General features: G+C 59.1%; 1 protein-coding gene across 1 annotated transcript in view; it reads right to left on the bottom strand.

The window, feature by feature from the left end:
* Window positions 1-409: 409 nt before the first annotated feature.
* Window positions 410-19491, bottom strand: part of STKLD1 (serine/threonine kinase-like domain containing 1) — a 25458-nt gene continuing 6376 nt past the window's right edge. Inside the window, exons 2-18 of the mRNA XM_012664691.1 lie at window positions 17674-17760; window positions 15407-15451; window positions 14094-14168; window positions 12713-12814; window positions 10701-10771; window positions 9426-9541; window positions 8861-8979; window positions 7736-7899; window positions 6605-6735; window positions 5869-5952; window positions 4606-4722; window positions 3905-4045; window positions 2819-2947; window positions 1970-2098; window positions 1761-1889; window positions 869-1009; window positions 410-576 (exon numbers count right to left, since the gene is read on the bottom strand). Of these exons, the coding sequence (XP_012520145.1) occupies window positions 410-576; window positions 869-1009; window positions 1761-1889; window positions 1970-2098; window positions 2819-2947; window positions 3905-4045; window positions 4606-4722; window positions 5869-5952; window positions 6605-6735; window positions 7736-7899; window positions 8861-8979; window positions 9426-9541; window positions 10701-10771; window positions 12713-12814; window positions 14094-14168; window positions 15407-15451; window positions 17674-17760 (1947 nt within the window). The remainder of the gene's footprint in view (window positions 577-868; window positions 1010-1760; window positions 1890-1969; window positions 2099-2818; window positions 2948-3904; window positions 4046-4605; window positions 4723-5868; window positions 5953-6604; window positions 6736-7735; window positions 7900-8860; window positions 8980-9425; window positions 9542-10700; window positions 10772-12712; window positions 12815-14093; window positions 14169-15406; window positions 15452-17673; window positions 17761-19491) is intronic.

Here is a 19491-nt window from a genome sequence, read left to right on the forward strand (position 1 = left end):
GGTCATTAAAACTACACGTGGAGATCGAGGTCAGTTCTGCATAAATTCTTTTTCTTTTTTCTGAGACAGAGTCTCGCTTTGTTGCCTGGGTTAGAGTGCTGGGGCGTCAGCCTAGCTCACAGCAACCTCAAACTCCTGGGCTCAAGCCATCCTCCTGCCTCAGCCTCCCGAATAGCTGGGACTACGGGCATGCGCCACCATACCCGGCTAATTTTTTTTTTTTTTAATATATATATATATTTTTAGTTGTCTAGCTAATTTCTTTGTATTTTTGTTTAGTAGAGACGGGGTCTCACTGTTGCTCAGGCTGGTCTCGAACTCCTGAGCTCAAACGATCCACCCGCCTCGGCCTCCCAGAGTGCTAGGATCACAGGCGTGAGCCACGGCGCCCCGGCCTCTGCATAAATTCTTATTCCAAGCCCTGGACTCGGCGCCCCCAGGTTGGGAGCTTGAAGCTGGTGGGGGCATGGTTGGCAGGAGGCCCAGCGTCACTCACCAGGCTGGAGGTGAAGCGCTCCTTGATCTCCCGGGCCAGGGTGTGGATGCCGTGGGACACCAGCTCAGGCAGGATCTCCTCTGTGGTGGAGAGAGGTCCTGAGGCCAGGGCCCCTCCTGTGCCCGCTGGGAGCCCCAGCAGCCGGCCAGCAGGACCAGGCTTGGCCTGAGGTTCTTGGGCCCTGTGCATCACCCTTGGCCAGGACGGCGCCTGGTGCATAGTGGGCGCCCAAAAGATGCTGAATGAATGGGAGGTTCAGAGGGCTGCAGAGCGCCGTGGAGCTCCTTCCCTTTTCCCTGTTGGTCAGAGCTGAGAGCAAGGCTCCTCTGACCACTGGCTTGCAGGGGCGGGGGCGCGGGAAGGGGGTCTCACTGTAGGCAACGAGGTGGGCAAGCAGCATGCAAATGTTCTCCACCACGTCGGGGTCGTCCTTGTAGAGCTGGTAGGTCTCCTTGATGAGGCAAAGGCCACTGGTGCCTCCCTCCTGCACCACCACCTGGAAAGCCGCCAGCTCTGGGGGGCAGGTGAGAGCGGGTTCCTACCCTGGTGTTCTCTGAAAGGGAGAGCCACCTCCCTGGGAAGGAAGGTGACTCTTCCGCTTGCCAGGCCCATCCCACACGGAGCGGCAGAGGCCTGGCTGCTTTGCTCTCCCTTCTGGGCTGGCTGCCCAGCCGGAGCAGAGTTGGGATGGGACCTCAGAGGGCTCGCCATAGGCTGCTGAGCACAGGTGTGCCGGGGGTGGGATGGGAGGGGACAGGACCTGAGCAGGGCTGCGTAGAGCAAAGGTTAAGCCCTTTGCTGGGTGGGAGTCAGTCCCCAGGGGTGGGGACCTTGGCCAGTCCCTAAGTCAAGTGTTCTCTGTAAAGGATTATCGATCATGCTGGTGCTTGTCATGGGGCCCGGCATGTCAGGCTTAGTGACGGGCAGGGTTTGTGTTGTGGGGCCTTGGAGACAGACCTGTCTCTGGAGCTGCTTTACTAAGTTAGGACGTATGTATATGTTGGGAAACCTGTACAGGCATAATGTGTGTTTATAGGCAGAGAAAGATGGCCGCATGGTAGCATGAAGCAACAACAAAAAGTTTATCAAATGTGCGTGTGGAAGTCTCAATGGCTATTTCTGGATGATAGGACTAGATCATTTTTAATTTCCTTTCTGGTTTTTTCTTCTGTTTTTCGGTTTGTGGCAGCTGACAGACACTACTGACGGGGGCTGATTTTTGCCCCCACGTCCAGGTGGCAGCCCCATCCCACCCCAGGCTCACCTGACACCTTCGCAAGGCTGGCCAGTCCCCGGTAGGCGTTGTTCACCAGCAGGACTCTGTCCTGGCACAGTTGGATGCTTTGCAGGAACACTGCTGCCGCCTGTTCAAACTGGCTCTCCTTTACGCAGCCTGCAGAGGGGCCAGGCGGGCCTCGTTGCCTGTGAGTCCGAGACCCACCCCTCCCAGCTCCTGCGGCCCAGGGTGCGCACCCAGCAAGGACAGCAGCCAGAGCACTGCACAGCCGGCCTCGGCCATCTCTGCGTCCGCGGGGTAGGCGTCCAGCACCTGGATGAGGAGGGCCGGGGCCTTCTCCAAGGGGGCCTTGTCCACAATGACAGCTGGAACCAGGACAAGGGTGTTGAGTGGATACCTAGGCTTGAGTGGATACCAGGAGAGACTGCTATATACGTGCCCCCCACCTGCTGCCTCCTTCTGGCCAAGGGCAACAGCAGACATGTGACATGTCAGATGTCCTCAGAGAAGGAAGGTCAGGAGGCTTGAGGCCACCAAGTCTGGAAGGAAGGGATCACCCCCAAGGAGAGCCTTGGGGGACCTGTGCTCTGGGTGTTGGCAGGGCTGTCTTGGGTTTCCTGGGCAGGCTCTCCGTGGCTGGGAGCCCACTCTTCCTTGGGCACTGGAATGCCACAACGGGGTCTAGAGGGGAGAGGACCCACAGGCCAGGGGGCCCGATTGTGAATCAAAAATCAGAACAGGGCATCCCACACTAAGTCTGACCTCTGGAGCCAGGACTGCCCAGGAAATCCAGGACGTTTCCCTGGGCAGGAGGTGCCAGATCTGTGAAGGGGCTGCCCGCTGGATAAGAAGTCCTGAAGTCCTGCGTCCGTCAGCCATGGCCTTCCCCCCACCCCGCCCCCCGTCCTTCCCTCCCCACTTTGCTTTCCTCTCCTTCAGTTCTCAGAAGAGCCTCTGTGGGCCGTGGCTGTCCTGTGTTCACGGGACAGGGTGTGGAGGCCCTTGAAGGCTGTCAGAGGCAGTTAGGGAGCAGCTGAGGGAGCCGTGCCAGCCCCCAGTGGGACAGTGGGCCGAGGGCCCCTCACCATCCACCAGGAGGCACCAGAGCAGGCTCAGGCCACTGACGCAGATGTCCCTGTTCTCAGGAGACCTGTCCAGGTGCTCCAGGATGTGCTCGAACAGCCCGGCCTTCTGCAGCTCCTCCGAGACCGATGCTGTCAGTGGGCCTGGGAATGAGGACCACAGACAGAGGGTCCCCTTCCTCCAGGAAGCCTTCCCAGAGTTCCTCCTCCCTTTGTTGTCCTTGGGCACTGCAGTCCCGTTTGACCTGCATTCCTGGGCACCTGCTCTGGGCTAGGTCTCGTGTACTCATGGGACCCAGGAACAAGAAAGACATGGGCCTGGAGGAGTCTGTCCATCTCCTGGGCCGCCATTACTAGGCTGGGTCCGGCCTCTGTGGCGCCCCTCCAGGGGGCCTGGCCGTACCCCCCAGGCCACAAGGAGCAGGCCTGTGCCTTCCAGGACGGGGCCATGGTTGGGTCCTGTCCCTGTAGAATGACCTGATATCCCATTTGCCCAATGATTCTACCTTGTGCCTATTCCTGGCACCTCCCTTCACTCCCAAAAGTGAGACCAGTGATGTATGATCAGTTATCCAGTCCGTGTGGTGGAGAGAGGATGGGGGCCCTGCCCACCACGGGACCCGTCTTCCTGTGGGGAGAACAGTGCCCACCCGCCTAGCGGTCAAGGTGCATAGAGCCCATGGCCTGGTCCCCTGAGCCCTCAGAATGACCCTTGTCCCCACAGTCCTCAGGCCTCCTGTGGTGTGGCGGCAAAAGCCCAGCATGTTCTAGGGAACGGAGACACGCAGGGCACCGGCGCCCAGCCTCCCAGAAGGGGCAGAAAGCGTGTGTGCGGTAGACGCCAGTGTGAGGCCGGGGCCGTGCCGTGCGTAGCTGGTGCCTGTGCACATCTGTAGAGGGGAACAGTGACTAGAAGCAAAGCTTGTCACCAAGATGGAAAAGGAAGCCAGCTGCCTTTGGAGCAGACAGACTGGAGGTGGCTCAGGAGTAGGCCCGACACCACCCTGTCCAACCAACGTGTACCCACACCAGCCCTTCCCCCACCCCATCCTGAGTTCCGGGAGGCTGGGGGGTGGCCAGCAGACGTACCCTGGCTCACGATGATGGACAGCAGGCTGTAGACCAGGACAGTGAGCTGCTTCACCTCGGGGTGGCTCCGCAGGGTGCTCAGCAGGGTGGAGAAGACTGAGCTGTCGCATGGAGCCTCAGCTTTTGGGTCGCGCGTTAGCGCTGCTTGGGCCAGAGGAGAAGTTGGCCCTTAACCTGCGCCACTGGGGCGCTGGGGTGGGCAGGCAAGGCACACAGGTCCCCTCCCCCCTGCTGGGGACAGCACTTAGGAAACCGAGGTCTGCCTCTCCTGGCCCAGAGCAGGTCTGAGGGAGTGAAGGGGCGGGGCTGCCGGGTCTGGGGGCGTGAAATCAAGACGTCACCGTGAAACTAGGAAGGTAACAATACTTTTGGCTTAAAGGTAGCTCAGCCCTTTTTTTTTTTAACAACCCAAAGACTCTGCTCCCACCTGGGCCACAAGCCCTCTCCTGGGGACACAACCCACCCTCCTTGAGGGTCACACCAGAGGACCCCATTGTGTCCATCTCCTCGTTTCGTGGCTGGGAAATGTGGGAATGAGGGGCGCTTGGGCAGGCCATAGGCAGGCCCTGAGTGTGCCCGAGTCTCCAGGCTCCTGGGAGGGGGCCGGGTAGGCACAGCAGGGCATGGGCTGTCAGAGGGCCAGACGCCAGTGGAGGAATGCGGGGGCACCAGGAGGGCTCCCCGCCCGGCCCAGCGCCCACCTTGGCCCAGGAGGCGCAGCAGCAGGGAGCAGGCGCACAGCTGCACGTCGGCGATCCTCTCGTGCTGCCGCATGGCGGCGGTCACCATCTCCAGCAGCTCCACGGGCCACGGCAGACCTGGCAGGGCAGGGCGGCATGGACGGGGCGTCACAGCCCCTCGTGGGTGAATGGAAGGGCAGAGAGGCGCTCGTGGGGTCTACTGCAGGCATCTGGAGGTGGCCTTCCTGTTACTGCCTCACTGGACAGAACAGGACGGCGAGGTGCTAGCACCTGCTTTGGAGCAGCGACAGGGACCAGCCTGTCCACTCCAGAGCCCTCGGCTCTGCTGCCCAGCAACAGGCATGGCTGGGCTCCATCCAGCTCTGTGTCAGGGACCGTGCCGTGTGCAGGGGACGGTGCGAGGCAGTGCTCACTGCCTCATCACCCCCACCAGTGTTTCGTCGTTGGAGCAGTGCAGACGGCAACCCCTTCACGGGGCTCAGTGAGAGTGACAAAGGGCCGGCCCAACAGCCTCCTTTAGTGTCCCCAGGAAGGCAGGATCTCCCTTGCCGTGGACTCGGTCCTGGCCACAGCTTAGCTACAGGGGTCGGGGGTGGAGGAAAGGCAGGAGGCCTGTGTGAGGCTCTTGTCTCCTCCCTAGATGCCCCTGCCACTGGGACAGGCCCCACGGGTTTCAGTGCGTGTTCAGGGGCCAGGCAGGCGGCGGGATGGGTGAGCGTGGGAATGTAATACGCAGGCAGTGAGACAGGTTGAGTGGAGAGATCTTATAAAGCATGTTTTGGGAAAAAACATTTTAAAAATCATTAAAAAGATTACTACTACTCAGTGGACAGTGCTGGGGAAAGGTGTTCTCGTGCATTCTTGATAGGTGGGGTGCAATGGAGAGCAGTCTGCGGTCTCTGAAAACAAAGTATTCGTGTGCAGGAATTTGTCCTACAGAAACAAGTGCACAAATGTGTACACATAGTTTCATCAATAATAGTGGAAAGTCAGAACTCAAATCCCATCGGCAGGATGTGGCGTAGAGGGGACGGCTTCCTGTGGGTCCATAAGATCACGTGAGGGAAGCCACCCTGTGGCCTCACCCTTCTCTGCTCGGGGAGAGCGGTGACGCAGGTGCAACTCCAGGCTGCCACTACCCGAGCACACGGCAAAGACATGGGGCCCTTCTGGGAATGGAAACACGCCTCCAAGGTGTGTGACACCACCAGCCAGGGCGGCTGGAGTGGGGCGGGCCTGGAGGCTGGGGGTGGCGGCTTCTACCTAGCTCGTCCTCGCGCATCGTCAGGAGCCTCTTCATGGCCCGGAGCTGCACCTCGGGTTGGCTGGAGAAGTTCTGCATGACCTCTGTGGGGGCAGCAAAGTGAGAGGAGGGTCCTTCTGAGGGCCGGGGCCCTGGGCACCACCGGGCCTAGCTGCTGGACATGTGTCACCTCCCTGGACCCACGTGATCATGCCACGGGGCGGGCGCTATTATCATCCCCACTTTACAGATGAGGCCACTAGGGCCCCAGGACTTGTCCATAATCAAACCTGGGTCTCTGTCCGGGAACCCTTGAAACTTGGTGCAAACTGCCGCTCATTCTGGGCACAGACACACACTGGAAGCGTGCCCAAGACCACTGCGTGCCAGAGGGTGGAAGCAAAAGGGGAGGGGGTTCTGGGGGTGGGTGCTGAGTAGGCCGTCGTAGCTACAGAGGATTCGTGTAGCAGGAACAGAGGGGAAATAGGTGGGGGCTGGGCTATGGAGATGAGCTTTGTGTTATAGGTAACTGGGAGCTATGGAGAGTTCTTGAGTAGGGAAGTTCCTCAAGCAAAGCAGTGCTTGGGGACAGACGGAGGGGAGAGCCTGGAGGCTTCCCACCCACCGGCCACGCGTGAGAAGCAAGTCCAGTGTGAGTGGGTTGTAGGGGAGGCACTAACTCCCCAGAACTAAACAACAGGCTGCCAAGGCCACGGCAGCTCCATGGCCCCTCTCCATTTGTGTCCCTAGCGTCACCTAAGATGCTGGCGATATTGCCTCCTAACAGCATGTCCGTGATGCATTCAGGCAGTATCTGCTGGTGCAGGCTCAGAGCGGCGCACGAGGACTTGAATGCGTTGCTCACGAAGGTGACGTGTATCGCGTCCCTGGCAGAGGAGCAGAGGGGGCCGGGTGAACCGGGCAGCCCTTCCCGCCACGTCCCCTGTGGCTCTCCCTCTGCCTCAGGCCCAGGGCTGCCAGTTGGTGCAGGCGCCAGGCACCGACCCTCCTGTTCTGAAATACACTTGGCGGGATCTCCCACAGTGTCCCAGGTGTGTCCGGCAAGCGCCCAGCAGTTCCACTCTGGGGACTTACTCCACAGAGACACAGGGCTCTCTCCTGGAGCCCAGGGGGGATGATCCTGAGCCCTGGCACTCGCCTTTGTGGCCCCTTCCTCCATGAAAACATGAAAATTCAGACTTTACGACTGTCGGTATAAAGGTAAATATAACCCAGGCTGGGTGCAGTGGCTCCCGCCTGTGATCCCAGCACTTGAGGAGGCCGAGGCAGGAGGATCGCTTGAGCTCAGGAGTCTGAGACCAGCCTGAGCAAGAGTGAGACCCCATTTATACTAAAAATAGAAAAAATGAGCCAGCCGTGGTGGTGCCTGTAGCCCCAGCTACTTGGGAGGCTGAGGCAGAAGGATCGCTTGAGCCCAGGAGTTTGAGGTTGCTGTGAGCTAGGCTGACGCCACGGCACTCTAGCCAGGGTGACAGAGCGAGACTGTCTCGAAAAAATGTATATATATAACCCAGGCTGGATTCGTTGTTACATATTCATTTTTTCTTCTGAGTTTAAAATTAAGTTAGAATTAAAACTTTTTCCTGGACCCCTAAAAGTGTGGTGGACCCTCAGGGCTGTGCCTCCCGCGCCTGATGGGGGTCAGCGCGGCTCCAGCGTTGGGAGAGGTATGCTCGCTCGTGGTGACTCACTGCACGGGGTCTGGGGTGGCCCGCACGAGGAGAAGCCCCGTTGCACGGGACAATCAGGGTGTCTGTGATGGAGTTCTCGGCGGTGTCACCAAGCCACAGAGCCGTGTTTGCATTGAGGTGGAAAATGGTGAAAGGTAAGTTGGCGGGTGACACAAAGCCCCGGCTCTGAGCTCACCGGATGGTGACTCGATCCGAGGGGCTGATCTGGAGCATCAGGGGCAAAAGAAACACGAAGGTTTTGGCGTCTGGAATCTGCTTCTCCTCCATTGTCTGCAGGACGCCCTTCAGGCCGCCTGGGCTCTGGCGGAGGGACCTGCGCAGGTGCATGGCTTCTGTGTCCTGCGAGGAGAGAGGACACCGCTTTGCGCATTTCCTCAACTACAGGGGAACTGGGCCGTGGCCAGGAGCAGAGGGCGTGCTGGGAACGAGGCAGAGTGGGGAGGGGACCAGACGCCAGCCGCCAGCCGCCACCTTCAGGAACGCTGAGACTCCCTGAGCCCACAGCTCCTCCACAAAGAAGAAACAGGGCTGGGCACCGTGGCGCGCGCCTGCCGTCCCAGCACTCTGGGAGGCTGAGGCAGGGGATCACTTGAGCCCGGGAGTAGGAGGCTGCAGTGAGCTACGATCCTGCCACTGCACTCCAGCCTGGGTGACAGAGCAAGACTCCTGTCTCTTACAAGAAACAAGAAACGGAGTTTCAGAGAAGCCGGCGTGGGCTGTCTCACAACTCTCCTACGCAATCCTGCCAAGAAGGTCCCTGCCGTGGACCCAGCTGTGGGAGGGTCAGCATGCCCACCTAACGGAAGGTAAGGGTGCCCAAGGTCGCGTGCTGCCGGGCAGGGGCTGCAGCCAGGCACTCCCGGGGCATCACACAGCCCTGCAGCAGGGAGGCCCTCCTTCCCCGGGAGGCTCCCAGGGGAAGGGAGTGTGGCAAAGGGCTCAGCAGTGGAGGGTGGGGATGGTGGGGCCCAGCCGGACACCTGTACCCTCCAGGGACCTTGGTGCCTGGACGTGGAGCTGGGGGGCAGGGGAGCTTCCTTGCTCTTGGGCATGGCAGGCACGGGGCCTGGCTCCCTGACTTCTCCCCACTTTCTCTTGTGTGTGCAGAAGGGAGGATCCCAGCCTCCCTGAAGCCAGGGTGGCCGCGGGGGCCTTCCCTTCCCCTCCTGCCTGGAGGCTACTGCGAGGCCGGCACACGACAGTCTGAGCGTTCCCACGGCTGCGGCTGCCGCTAGTGGTCCGAGCGCCAGGGCTGGGGCAGCCTGGCTGGAGGCAGAGAGCAGGGGGCGGGGGCCCTCACGTCCAGGAAGGAGCAGGTGGTCATGTCCAGCAGGATGCAGCCCAGCGACCAGATGTCGGATTTCTGGCTGAAGCAGAAGTGGAGGGCTTCGGGGGCCATCCAGGATTTATGGAGGGGATCTGTTGGCAGGAGCAAGGTGGGGGCCCACTGAGTCCTGAGCACCCTGCGGGCAGGGGCTTGACCGAGCCACTGGCCCCAGCACTGTGCCCCCTCAGGTGCCCCCTTGCAAGCAGCTTGAAACACGTGCCCTTCAGTCCCCCTTCCTGGGAGAGGTGGAGACACAGTAACCGCAGGGGAGGAAGAGGACCCCGGCCCGCTAGACCTCTGCCTCGATCTTGAGCCAGCGAGGCTGTCCGTCTCGGCGGGGCCCACCGAGCTGGCCCTGTGTGTGCCCGAGTGTCTGTGTGCCCCTGCTGGGTGCAGAAGGAGTTCGAAAGGGCGTGTGCCAAGGTTAAAATTCACTCTCTCTAAACACCTTGACCCCTTTAAAGGTCAGGACTGTGAGGCAAAGTTCCAGTTGCCCTGCCCTGGTTTCCAAACCCGAACCCTGGTGGGCCCCGGCCACCTTCCTCCGCACGTATGTTCCACTTGGCCTCGTGGGTCATCAGCTTGCTGGGGCTCAGGTCCTGCAGTCTGCAGTGGTTGCTGCTGATGAGGACAATGTTGGAGGGTTTGAGGTTCCTGAAACCAAGAAGGGGGCTCTGCTCTGGGTGCCACAGGGCTGCCTGGGTGGACCGGGCGGGCATGCGCCTGGGAGCCCGACTTCCTGCCCCCCGCCCCGACCACTTCTGCAGCGGCAGCCCACACCCTCCTCCCTCCTCGAGAAAATGCCCCTGCTCTGCCTGCTCTTCCAATAATTGTTTCCTATAATCAGAAAATATACTTAGTTATTACACGGGGGGAAAACCCAACAATATGTAGGAACACACACGACACTCCGTGGTCCCTCTGTTAACACCGTGTTCGTCTCCTTACAGATCTGAGCTACCCGTTTGTCTAAGGGTTGCTTTTCAGCCGTTGTGTGACATTAACGCTGAATTGTGAGCATTCCCTTGGTTACATGTAGTCTGCCTGGTTTTTCTCTTCCTCAAATAAGATATTGGTGGCTGAGTGCCGTGGCTCAAGCCTGTAATCCTAGCACTCTGGGAGGCTAAGGCAGGAGGATCACTTGAGGCCAGGAGTTCAAGAGCAGCCTCAGCAAGAGCGAAACCCCATCTCTACAAAAAAAATAGAAAAATAAGCTAGGCATGGTGGCACATCCCTGTAGTCCCAGCTACTTGGGAGGCTGAGGCAGGAGGATAACTTGTGCCCAGGAGTTGAGGTGCAGTGAGCTATGATGGTGCCACTACACTCTAGCCACGGCGACAGAGTAAGATTCTGTCTCCAAAAAAAAATAAAAGAAAAAAGAAACAAGATACTGGTGTTCGTGATTGGAGCCAGCTCCCACCCCTTCAGACCATGGATTCCAGAGCCCGAGCTGTACTGCTGGTGCCAAAGGCGGGGACAGGGCACGCTGCAGCCCACACGGCCCCAGGGCAGGCGGCCCCATCTCTCTGCCTTGCAGGGGTGTCGCCTCATTCCTCCCCTCGCACTTTGGAGTGGCCACGCCAGCTAGCGCACACGTCATGCGGCCGTGCATGCACGAGTCACCAGAGGCTACTGCAAGGAGGTGTCCTTCTCTCTAAGCCCGGGAGGGGTTCGGGAAGGGTGCCGTCCCATCCAGGCTTGGCTGGCCGGCACACCTCTCCCCAGATCCCGCACAGGGGCGCCAGCCCCACGAGGATGCAGTGCCTTTCTCCTGAGGCAGCAGACCAGTCCCTGGAGACGGGGGCCCGGTCACCTGTGGACGATGTCCAGCTGGTGCAGGTATTCTAGCGCGTCCAGCACCTGGCCCAGCACGTCCTGCAGCCACTGGGGAAGAAGCAGGAGATGCCAGGATGGGCGGGGCTGCCTGCGGCCGCTTTTGGCAAAAGACCACTCAAAGTGGCAGCAGGACAATGGCATGTTCTGTCCCTGTGTCCTGAGCCAGGCCTGATGCTGGCGAAGGGCTTGGGGCTGGCGGGCAGGCCAGAGTACATGCGGCTCTCAAGACAGTAGGACCACATCCGCTGGAGGCCGCGCTTCCGGACCCCGCACTCCCGTCTCCCTGCTGGAGGGGCTCCAGCCCTGGGCCACCCCCGCAGTGGCCAGGCTCGTGGGTTGTGGCCCATGCTGCCCAGCACCTGCTGGCAGCCGTGCCTGCAGGTAACGGATGTTGAAGCCTTCAGTGCTTGCTTGGGGCCTGCTCCTTTATGTCAAGAAAATGAAAAGAGCCCTCAGAGAGAACATTCTGGAAGCATTCTGTGTCAGACACCAGATCCATCTCATGTCCAGGGCAGTGATTTTCAAACTGCGTTCCCAGCACCCCTGGATTCAGAGCCACCCTAGGTGTCGGAGAGGGGCCAACGGGCAGGACGCTGGGCTTGCCCCTCCCGCCAGTGGCTACGGCTCTGCTCCGCTCACGGGTCCCGGGGGTTTCACCACCAGCAGAGCGTGGCGCCCGCTCCAGGCCTGCCTCTGAGGCCCGGGTGGAGAGAGGAGCTGCGTGCCTCGGGGGTGGTGGTGCCCAAGGCCCACCCAACAGCCTTCCCCAAGCAAAGGCAGGCAGAGCCCGTGTGGGGCGGATCACAGCCATAAACGTGAAGCAAAAACCATCAGGCTTCCAGAAGAACACGGAGGAGGGCGTCTTGATGACCGCAGGGCAGGAAAGGCTTCTCAGAGCAGGACTCTGAAGGCAGCAACACAGCAGCATCGTGAACGGCTTTGTGACCATGACGCTTTCCGTCCGCCAAAAGGCATCACTGCGCAAGTGACCTGGCGAAGCGCAGCCTGGGAGGAGGCGCCTGGGCCCGAGTCCGCACTGCAGCAGCTTCTCCGGGCAGCCCGCCGTCAGCACGGGCAGAGCACTTGAACAGGCGCCACGGAAGACATCCAAGGGCCAGGATGTGCTCACGCGACTGCTCGCCAGGAATGTAAATGAAAACTGTAACAAACGATCGCTGCCGGCTGACGTTAGCAAGACCGACGTAGATGGGCGCGGTGGCCCTGGCACTCTGGGAGGCTGAGGGGGGGGGGGGGGGGGGGTCGTGGGAGCCGAGGAGTTCGAGGCTGCAGTGAGCTGTGACGGTGCCAGTGCACTCCAGCCCAGGTGACAGAGCGAGACCCTGCCTCTAAAACAAAAAAGACTGACGCCATGACGCTGTGTCAGGATACGGAGCCCGCACAGCTTGTGGGGAGAGCAAACGCTGGCTCGACCCAGCCACGCTGGAGATCTGTATGGAGCAGCTACCGACGCTTCGCGTATGCCACTCTGCAACCCCACGCCGCACTCCCAGGTATTTACCCAACAACCTTCACAGGCCTCGTTCGCAACAGCCCCACACTGGGAACCACCCACGTGCTCCGCAGCGCGAGCAGATGAGCAGCCTGCTGTGAAAACAGCGATTCAATGAGCGCGAAGCGCCAGGCCGAACCAAGGAAAGCAGACGTGAGTGACGGGACCGTGTGAGTCCAGCCACGTGCGCCGCTCTGCAGGCAGAAGCCGGTTGGATCGTGGTTTCCAACTGGGAGCCTCCCGGGCTTTGGGAGCGCCTTCTCCTTTGACCTGCGGGGCTGTGTGCGCTAAGCTCATCCCGCTGCGCACTTAGGTTTTGCGCACGTCACAGTACGCGACACCTGTAGACGTGCGCGTGAGAAAAGAACAAGACCCCAGACCCCAGCGGCACCTACCCATCCTGCCCTCGCCCTGCTGCAGGAGCTGCGGGCCACGGGGCCCTGTAGTCCCAAGGCCTGGCGTCCCGAGGGGTGCCTTACCTCAGGCTCAATGACTTCCTTCGCCTTCCTCTTACTCTCAATGACGTCCTGGAAGCTGACTCGGTGGAACTCCATCACCAGGCAGAGGAACAGAGAGGAGGTCTGCCGGGACGGAGCTCCTGAGCCAGCTGCCAGACGCAGGCCCAGCCCCAGGGCTTCTGTGGGGTCGCCACTCTAGGGCCTCCCCGCACCAGGCCAGCACCCACAGTGGGCTTACGCGCCCCTCCTCGCCCATTCCCAGCCCCGCCAAGCTCTGCCCACACCGAGCTGCTTGGACTTTGCCCAAAGCTGCACGTGCCCCTGGAGCCTGCACAAGTGGACCCCTCTGCCTGGAACCACCACCCGCCCCTTCCCTGGGGTGACGGCTCGTGCTCCAGGAGCCTGCCTGACTGGGATCCCAGTACGGCACGTCAGGGGCCCCAGCTCCGTGCTCCCTCCCCTGGCGAGATGTCCTCTAGGCCTTTCTGCACCCTTCTTGAGAACACTGGACGTGCTCAGAAAATATCTGGGGTGGGTGAAGTGAGGGCCCCCCCAAGGCTTTCCACAGGGCCCAGCTGAGGGGAAGGAAGGTACGTGGTGGGGGGGCCCTTCACTCCCGCCCAGACCCTGGGCCGTCGGCCCGGCGGGCACAGCAGCGTGGACTCACGCAAGCTGACGCAGCCCGAGGCCTGCCGGCCGTTGCCTCCGCACCTGTCAGGCTCAACCTCCCTCCCTCCACCTCAGGCCTGCCTAGAGTGGCTCCTTGTAAACACGAGAACTCACACAGCCTACGGGACGCAGCACAGGGCTTGGGGGCTGCAAGACCTGGGTTTGAATCCCCACTCCGCCACCTACTAGCTGTGTGGCCCTGGGGAGCTCCTTAACCTCTCCGAGCCTCAGACCCCATCAGGAAGACGAGGACAGCACTTCCTGCCCTGCAGCCCCCCAAACATGGTGATGGCCGTGGGCTGGCCACAGACCGTGCAGGGCTGTAAGAGGAAGGGGTATCAGGTGGCTGTGGAAAGTGGGGACCCGCTGCCCACGGCCAGCTGCTTCCATGAAAGTCGAACCTCAACCATGAGAGGCACAGACTCACGAAGCCTGTGGCTGCAGGACGTGGCAGCTGATGCACAGAGCACTGGACTCAGGCCGGGGCCTGGCCTTCGGGCGTGGCCACGTGCTAGCCGGGTAGCCTGTTTCTCTTAGCCTCTGCTGCTTCTTTATAAAATGGGATAGCAACCTCTCCTATAATGAGGTCACTGGGGCTGACGTGAGATGCACAGAAAGCCCCCAGTGTGGTGCCCAGCCCCAGTCGGTGTTGGGTCAGGCCTGGCCATGCTTAGAGCCGCTGCCCTGCCCCATGAGGGCGTGCGCGGTGCGCGTGCCTGCAGTCCCGACCCACCTCCGCGTTCCACGTGATGAACATCTCTTCATACATAGAGATGTGGGCGTGCTGGAGCTTCAGCAGTGGCATCAGCTGCGGGATGAGAGCAGGGGACACGGAGGTCAGGGAAGCACCATTTCTCAGCTGGTGCTGCCCGGCCACACATCCCAGCAAAGCCCCCAGCAGGGCAGGGAGCCCGCACAGGGCGGCCATGCCGCCTGGTGACTAGGAGCCAGACGTGCGGGGAGCTGGCTGTGGGTGTGGGACTGCGACAGGCTCTGCAACCTCTCCGAGCCTTGTGTTCTCATGTGAAAATGGGGGTAACGGTGGCGTCTGCCTCACAGGGATGTCCCGAGGACACAGCGGGCTGACGCAGGTAAGGTGCCAGGCACGCGGGAGAGAGAGCAAAGCCAGGCTTGGCTCGACGTGCTGCTGAAGGGACAGGAGGCCACCGAGAGGGCCGCGCTCCTGCCCACAGCTCAAAGTGCGCTGAAAATAAACCCGAGCAGGCAGCAGGAACAGCTCCAAGAGCTCCTGAGCCAGATGGCCAGCTCCATGTGACGGGTGGGCGTCAGGGTGGGCTGCCGAGCAGGACCTGGAAGGGAATTGGCGGCGTGGAAAGCCACAGCGACGTGGAAAGCCACGGTGGCGCGGACTCGGTGGGCCTCCCACGCTCGTTCTTTCCATTTGTCGGAAAGTAGCCTGGGCCCGGCACTGTGCCAGCCACGGCGCGGACCGAAGAATGTCTGCTCGCTAAGCTCAGGAGCTGGCTGTCCCAGAAAGACAAGCAGCTAACCACTAGACAGGAGGGACACTGACCTCACGAAATTGAGAGGCAAAGAAGCAGCACTCAAGAGCCTTTGTCCAGCAAATCGAGCTCACGCAGCTGTGACTGCTGCCGCCATGAACTGCGTGTTACCACTGGTCAGTTCCAAATGGTCGCATTAAGGGTAATTTACATTTTCTTTGTTAAACAATTCTCTATTTTCCAAATTTTCTACTATAATTAATACTTTTATAATTGGGGGAAAAAATAATCTTCTAGAAGGTGGTTATTGGTAGATTAGCCTAAGCCCTGGCTAACATGTAAACTTCATCCTCTCTGGGAACGTGTGTCCTAAACTGTCAGCAGCGGTATTTAGAAGTGAGTGTTTGGGGCATGGACTCCCTTACTGACCTAGGGCTGCTGGCTTCACAGGTGGGACAAAACAAGTTGTGACCCTCCATTCCTCCATCCAAAATTCCCTTCGCACAGTCACGCAACAAGAGAGTACAGAACATAGGCTGTGCGTGCGGCACCATGCTGCTCTAGAGAGCAAACCACCAGTTACCTCCTCCAGGGCATCATTGGCATGATGCTCATCGATGCATTCCACCTGCAAAGACACAGAGCACTAGCTTAGTAAACGTGTAGTGGACCACCACCACTGCCACCACCACCATCATCATCACCACCGCCATCATCACCATCACCACCACCCCGATCATCAGGACCATCACCACTACTATCATCACCACCATCATCACCACCACCATCACCATGACCATCACCACCACCATCATCACATCATCACCATCACCACCATCATCACCACCATAACCATCACTACCACCATCACCACCATCATTGCCACCACCACTGCCACCACCACCACCATCACCATAACCATCACCACCACCACCACCATCATCATTATTTACCAGGGTGCCAGGCTCCCACCATTCATGGCCCCGCCACATGGCAGAAGATGGGGCCTCAAGATGTTCCTAAGGCAGAGGTCTAAAAATACTTGGAGCAATGAGAACATCTTTGCTCCGGTTGCCAGGATAAGTTTAGGATAGCATAATATGAACTCCAAAAAATCAGTAAAGGATCCATTTTCAGACCATTTGAGAGCCGGGAAGAAAATAATGTTTTTGTCCTAGAGCCAACAGCTCTGTTCTGGTTGGTAAAGTATCAGTCTCACCACTTCATTCCTTATCCAGATTGGGAGGACTCTCTCCCCGCGCTGCACGTGTGGCAGCCCCCTCCTTCCCTGCGCCCTTCCTGGGTGGAGGGTGAAGGTGGGGGAAGGGAGGGGTGTGGTTCGGGTGGCGCAGGGTTTTGAGTCTGCAGCATACTCAGTAGCACAGACTTGGGTATGTACCATCGCCGGATCTAATACCAGATCCTTACCCAGAAATTTTGCTCAGGGAACTTACAAATGAAGTGCTTTTGTAATTGTAGCGACCGCAGACCATAATATAAAGTTAGTGAATTGTTCCCAGATCCATTAAAAACCCCAGATGCTGGTGGCTCTGTCCTGTGGAGGGCAGGGCAGACACCCTGAGCGAATCTTCCTGTCTTCCTTTCCTCCTGTCCCAGGGGGCTTACGAGTGGGTGAAGCTGGCCAGAACACTCTGAAAGCCTCAATCTCTTAATCTTTCACCCAGTAATCTCGCTCCTAGGAATTCACAGATGGTCAAAAAAATTAACCATAAGGATATTTATCAGAGTTGTCTACACGTAGTGCAAACTTGAGAGCAAGCTAAACACTCATCCTACGTGAGGGGCGGGTCCGGGCGCTGGCAGCACATCCCGCAAGACGGAGCCACACAGCTGCCAAACCAGGGGAGGAGGCGGCTGCGACTGGCGTGGGCCGAGGTCCGCGATGTATTAAGTGAGAAAAAGTATGCCATAAATTCCAACAACACTGTTCTTGTGAAAACAGAAATTTACAAATGCTCAGAAGAAACACTGGAAGGGTACGCAAACTCCTACCCGCACTCCCCTCTCCCAATTTTTATTTAGAAAGAAACAGCCGGGTTTTTACAAAGTTCCTTAATCGCGAGGAAGGTGGTCGGCCACCCCGCCCCCCTGGCCTGTGAGGCCGGAGCAGGAGGCCTGCGGCAGCGGCAAGGGAGGCTCTTCCACCTGCACGGCCAGCCCCTGGGCCCGCTGTGTCCCTGCCAACACACAGACGGGAGGGTGTGCCAGGGACTCTTACAGCAGCTCTCTTGCCCTAGATCCCCTGTGCATCGGGACCACCCTCTCTTGGACACACAGGAGTATCCTCCTGCAGGCCTGCACCCCCACCTGCCGTGCTAGCTCTGGTGAGAAGTGTGGTGGAAGGGCCCAGGGCCCAGTACATGACATTAGCCCTGTGTGACCCTGGGCCAGTCCCTACCCTCTCTGGGCCACCTCCTTTTCGGTAAAACTGGTGACCCTGCACTGAATAGCACCGTGTCCCCCCTGTGAGGTGGCCTGAATTCAAACCCTCTTGGCAACTGGGTGACCTTGGCTATCTGGAGCTGTAAAACAAGGTCACTGTTCCCGCTTTGCAGGGCTGAGGAAAGACTGAAGGAGCTGATGGCTGGCGTGCAGCAGCAAATGGCAGGTGTTGGTGTTGAAGCAAATCAGCTGTCCTGTCAAGGTGACAGAGACAAGCCAGTGGGAGACCTGGGAGTCTCACTTCTACCCAGACCGGATTTGTGTCTGTGAGTCTGGCAGAGAGGAAGAGAGTGCAGCGTGCTCGGGAAGCTCCGGCACGGGGATGACGAGCTGGTGTGGGAAAGTCACAGCACCTGCGCGCAGGTCGCCGCGGGCTTGGCCTCTCACCTGCTTTATCACGTGCTTAGCTTTGGTTTCTGTTTCCTCCACCACCAGGTTCACCCCCAGCGCCCCAGGATTCAGCTGGTACAAAATCTACCAGCAAGAAAGAGAGAAGTTTTCAGGAAACACACACAGCTTTTTGCTTTCAAAAGTGCACCCTCCTTCCTGGCCCCCTCTCAAGCTGGCAGAGCAAGCATCTCCCTCCACTCTGCAGGAGAGGAGGTGGCCCAAGGCCAAGAAGCCCCTCAATGGCAGAACCGGATCCTACCTCTCTGGGGCCCATTCTGGAGTTCGTTCTACAATGCCACGCCCCTCCCCTGACCTGCAGTGGGGACCAGCCAGACGCCCACAAGCAAGCACCTCCCTGGGGCCAGGGGCTCATGCCTTCTCTCTAGAGCCCTGTGAGCTCAACTTCCAGCGTCCACCTCCACACTGGGCTTCAAACAAGAAAGTAACCATCCTGTAACTGGTGTGGTCATAGTCACAGCCACCCGTGCGCCTGGTACCGTGCCAAGCACTTTACAGCTACCCTGTGCAGTCAGCACCATTGTCATCTCTATGTTTACACTGAAGGAAACTGAGGCAGGCACAAGGAGCTAGGTCCTTGCCTGAGCCTGTGTCGCTAAGACGCAGGACCCCCTGGACTGGATAACTCTGGGGTATGACTCCAGAGCCTGTGATTTGAGCCCACCCTGCAGAGGGATGGCCACCATGCCCGAACGCTGTGCGGAGAGGCCAGGGAGACAGGTGGGGGTGGGCCAGGATCTGCAAGATGCTGACATTCATCAGAGGATGGGGAAGGGGCAGGATGCAGAGGTGGGGCTGTGGGGATGGAACCCTCAGCCGAGGGTCTCTTGGAATCCACAAAGGCCTGAGGATTCTGTAATCGGCCCTTCTGGGCAGCCTGAATCCTGCTCATGGAATGATGGGGACAATGTCCAGAGCAGCCCCAGCCACGGGGGCCAGAGGGCAGGGCTGATGTAAGAATGCTCAGGCCAGCGGGCTAGCGAGCACGCACACGGAGGCTCACGCCTATAATCCCAGCACTCTGGGTGGCCCTGGTGGGAGGAACACTTGAAGTCAAGAGTTCGAGACCAGCCTGAGCAAGAGCAAGACCCCGTCCATCTCTACAAAAAAAACAGAAAAAATAGCCAGGCATTGTGGTGCACCTTTAGTCCCAGCTACTCAGGAGGCTGAGGCAGGAGGATTGCTTGAGCCCAGGAGTTGGAGGTTGCAGTGAGCTAGGCTGACGATACCTCACTCTACCCAGGCGACAGAGTGAGACTCTGTCTCTGAAAAAAAGAATGCTCAGGCCTAGGCTCTCTGAGGCAATAAATTAAACAGTAAAGGGCATCTATATCTCAGATCAAGTCTTTTTTTTCTCCTGTAACTTTACTTTAAAAATCCTCTGGCCATGAGGGCCAACTTCCTCCCACACAGAATTCTCCCAAAGCGAGGAAAACTAGCCTACAAGTGGTTTCCTGATTAATGAAATTTTTACAAATACTGAATCTAACATTTACTAAAGTTGACGTATTATATACAGAAGCATTTAATGAAACATCCATTTCTATCTTGCAGTTTTCCTCGTGTGTTCTGTGAATTTTCCAGGTCTCAGCGTTTCCAGAGACCCAGGCTGAGGGTGTCCCTAGACTGCGGGCGCCGGACGAGCCGTTGGGCGTCCCAGGGTGTCCTGTCCCACGGGCACCCGCACACTCGGCCGGGCCTGGCGAGTCTTCACTCACTCTAGACAGGGGAAACTGAGGCCCAGGAGGTGAAGGGCACGCGGGTCACCTTTCGAGGCCCCGGGTCAGCCTGCGAGCT

The sequence above is a fragment of the Propithecus coquereli genome, unplaced genomic scaffold (assembly GCF_000956105.1).
Source record: "Propithecus coquereli isolate 6110/MARCELLA unplaced genomic scaffold, Pcoq_1.0 Scaffold907, whole genome shotgun sequence".
Classification (NCBI taxonomy): Eukaryota; Metazoa; Chordata; class Mammalia; order Primates; family Indriidae; genus Propithecus; species Propithecus coquereli.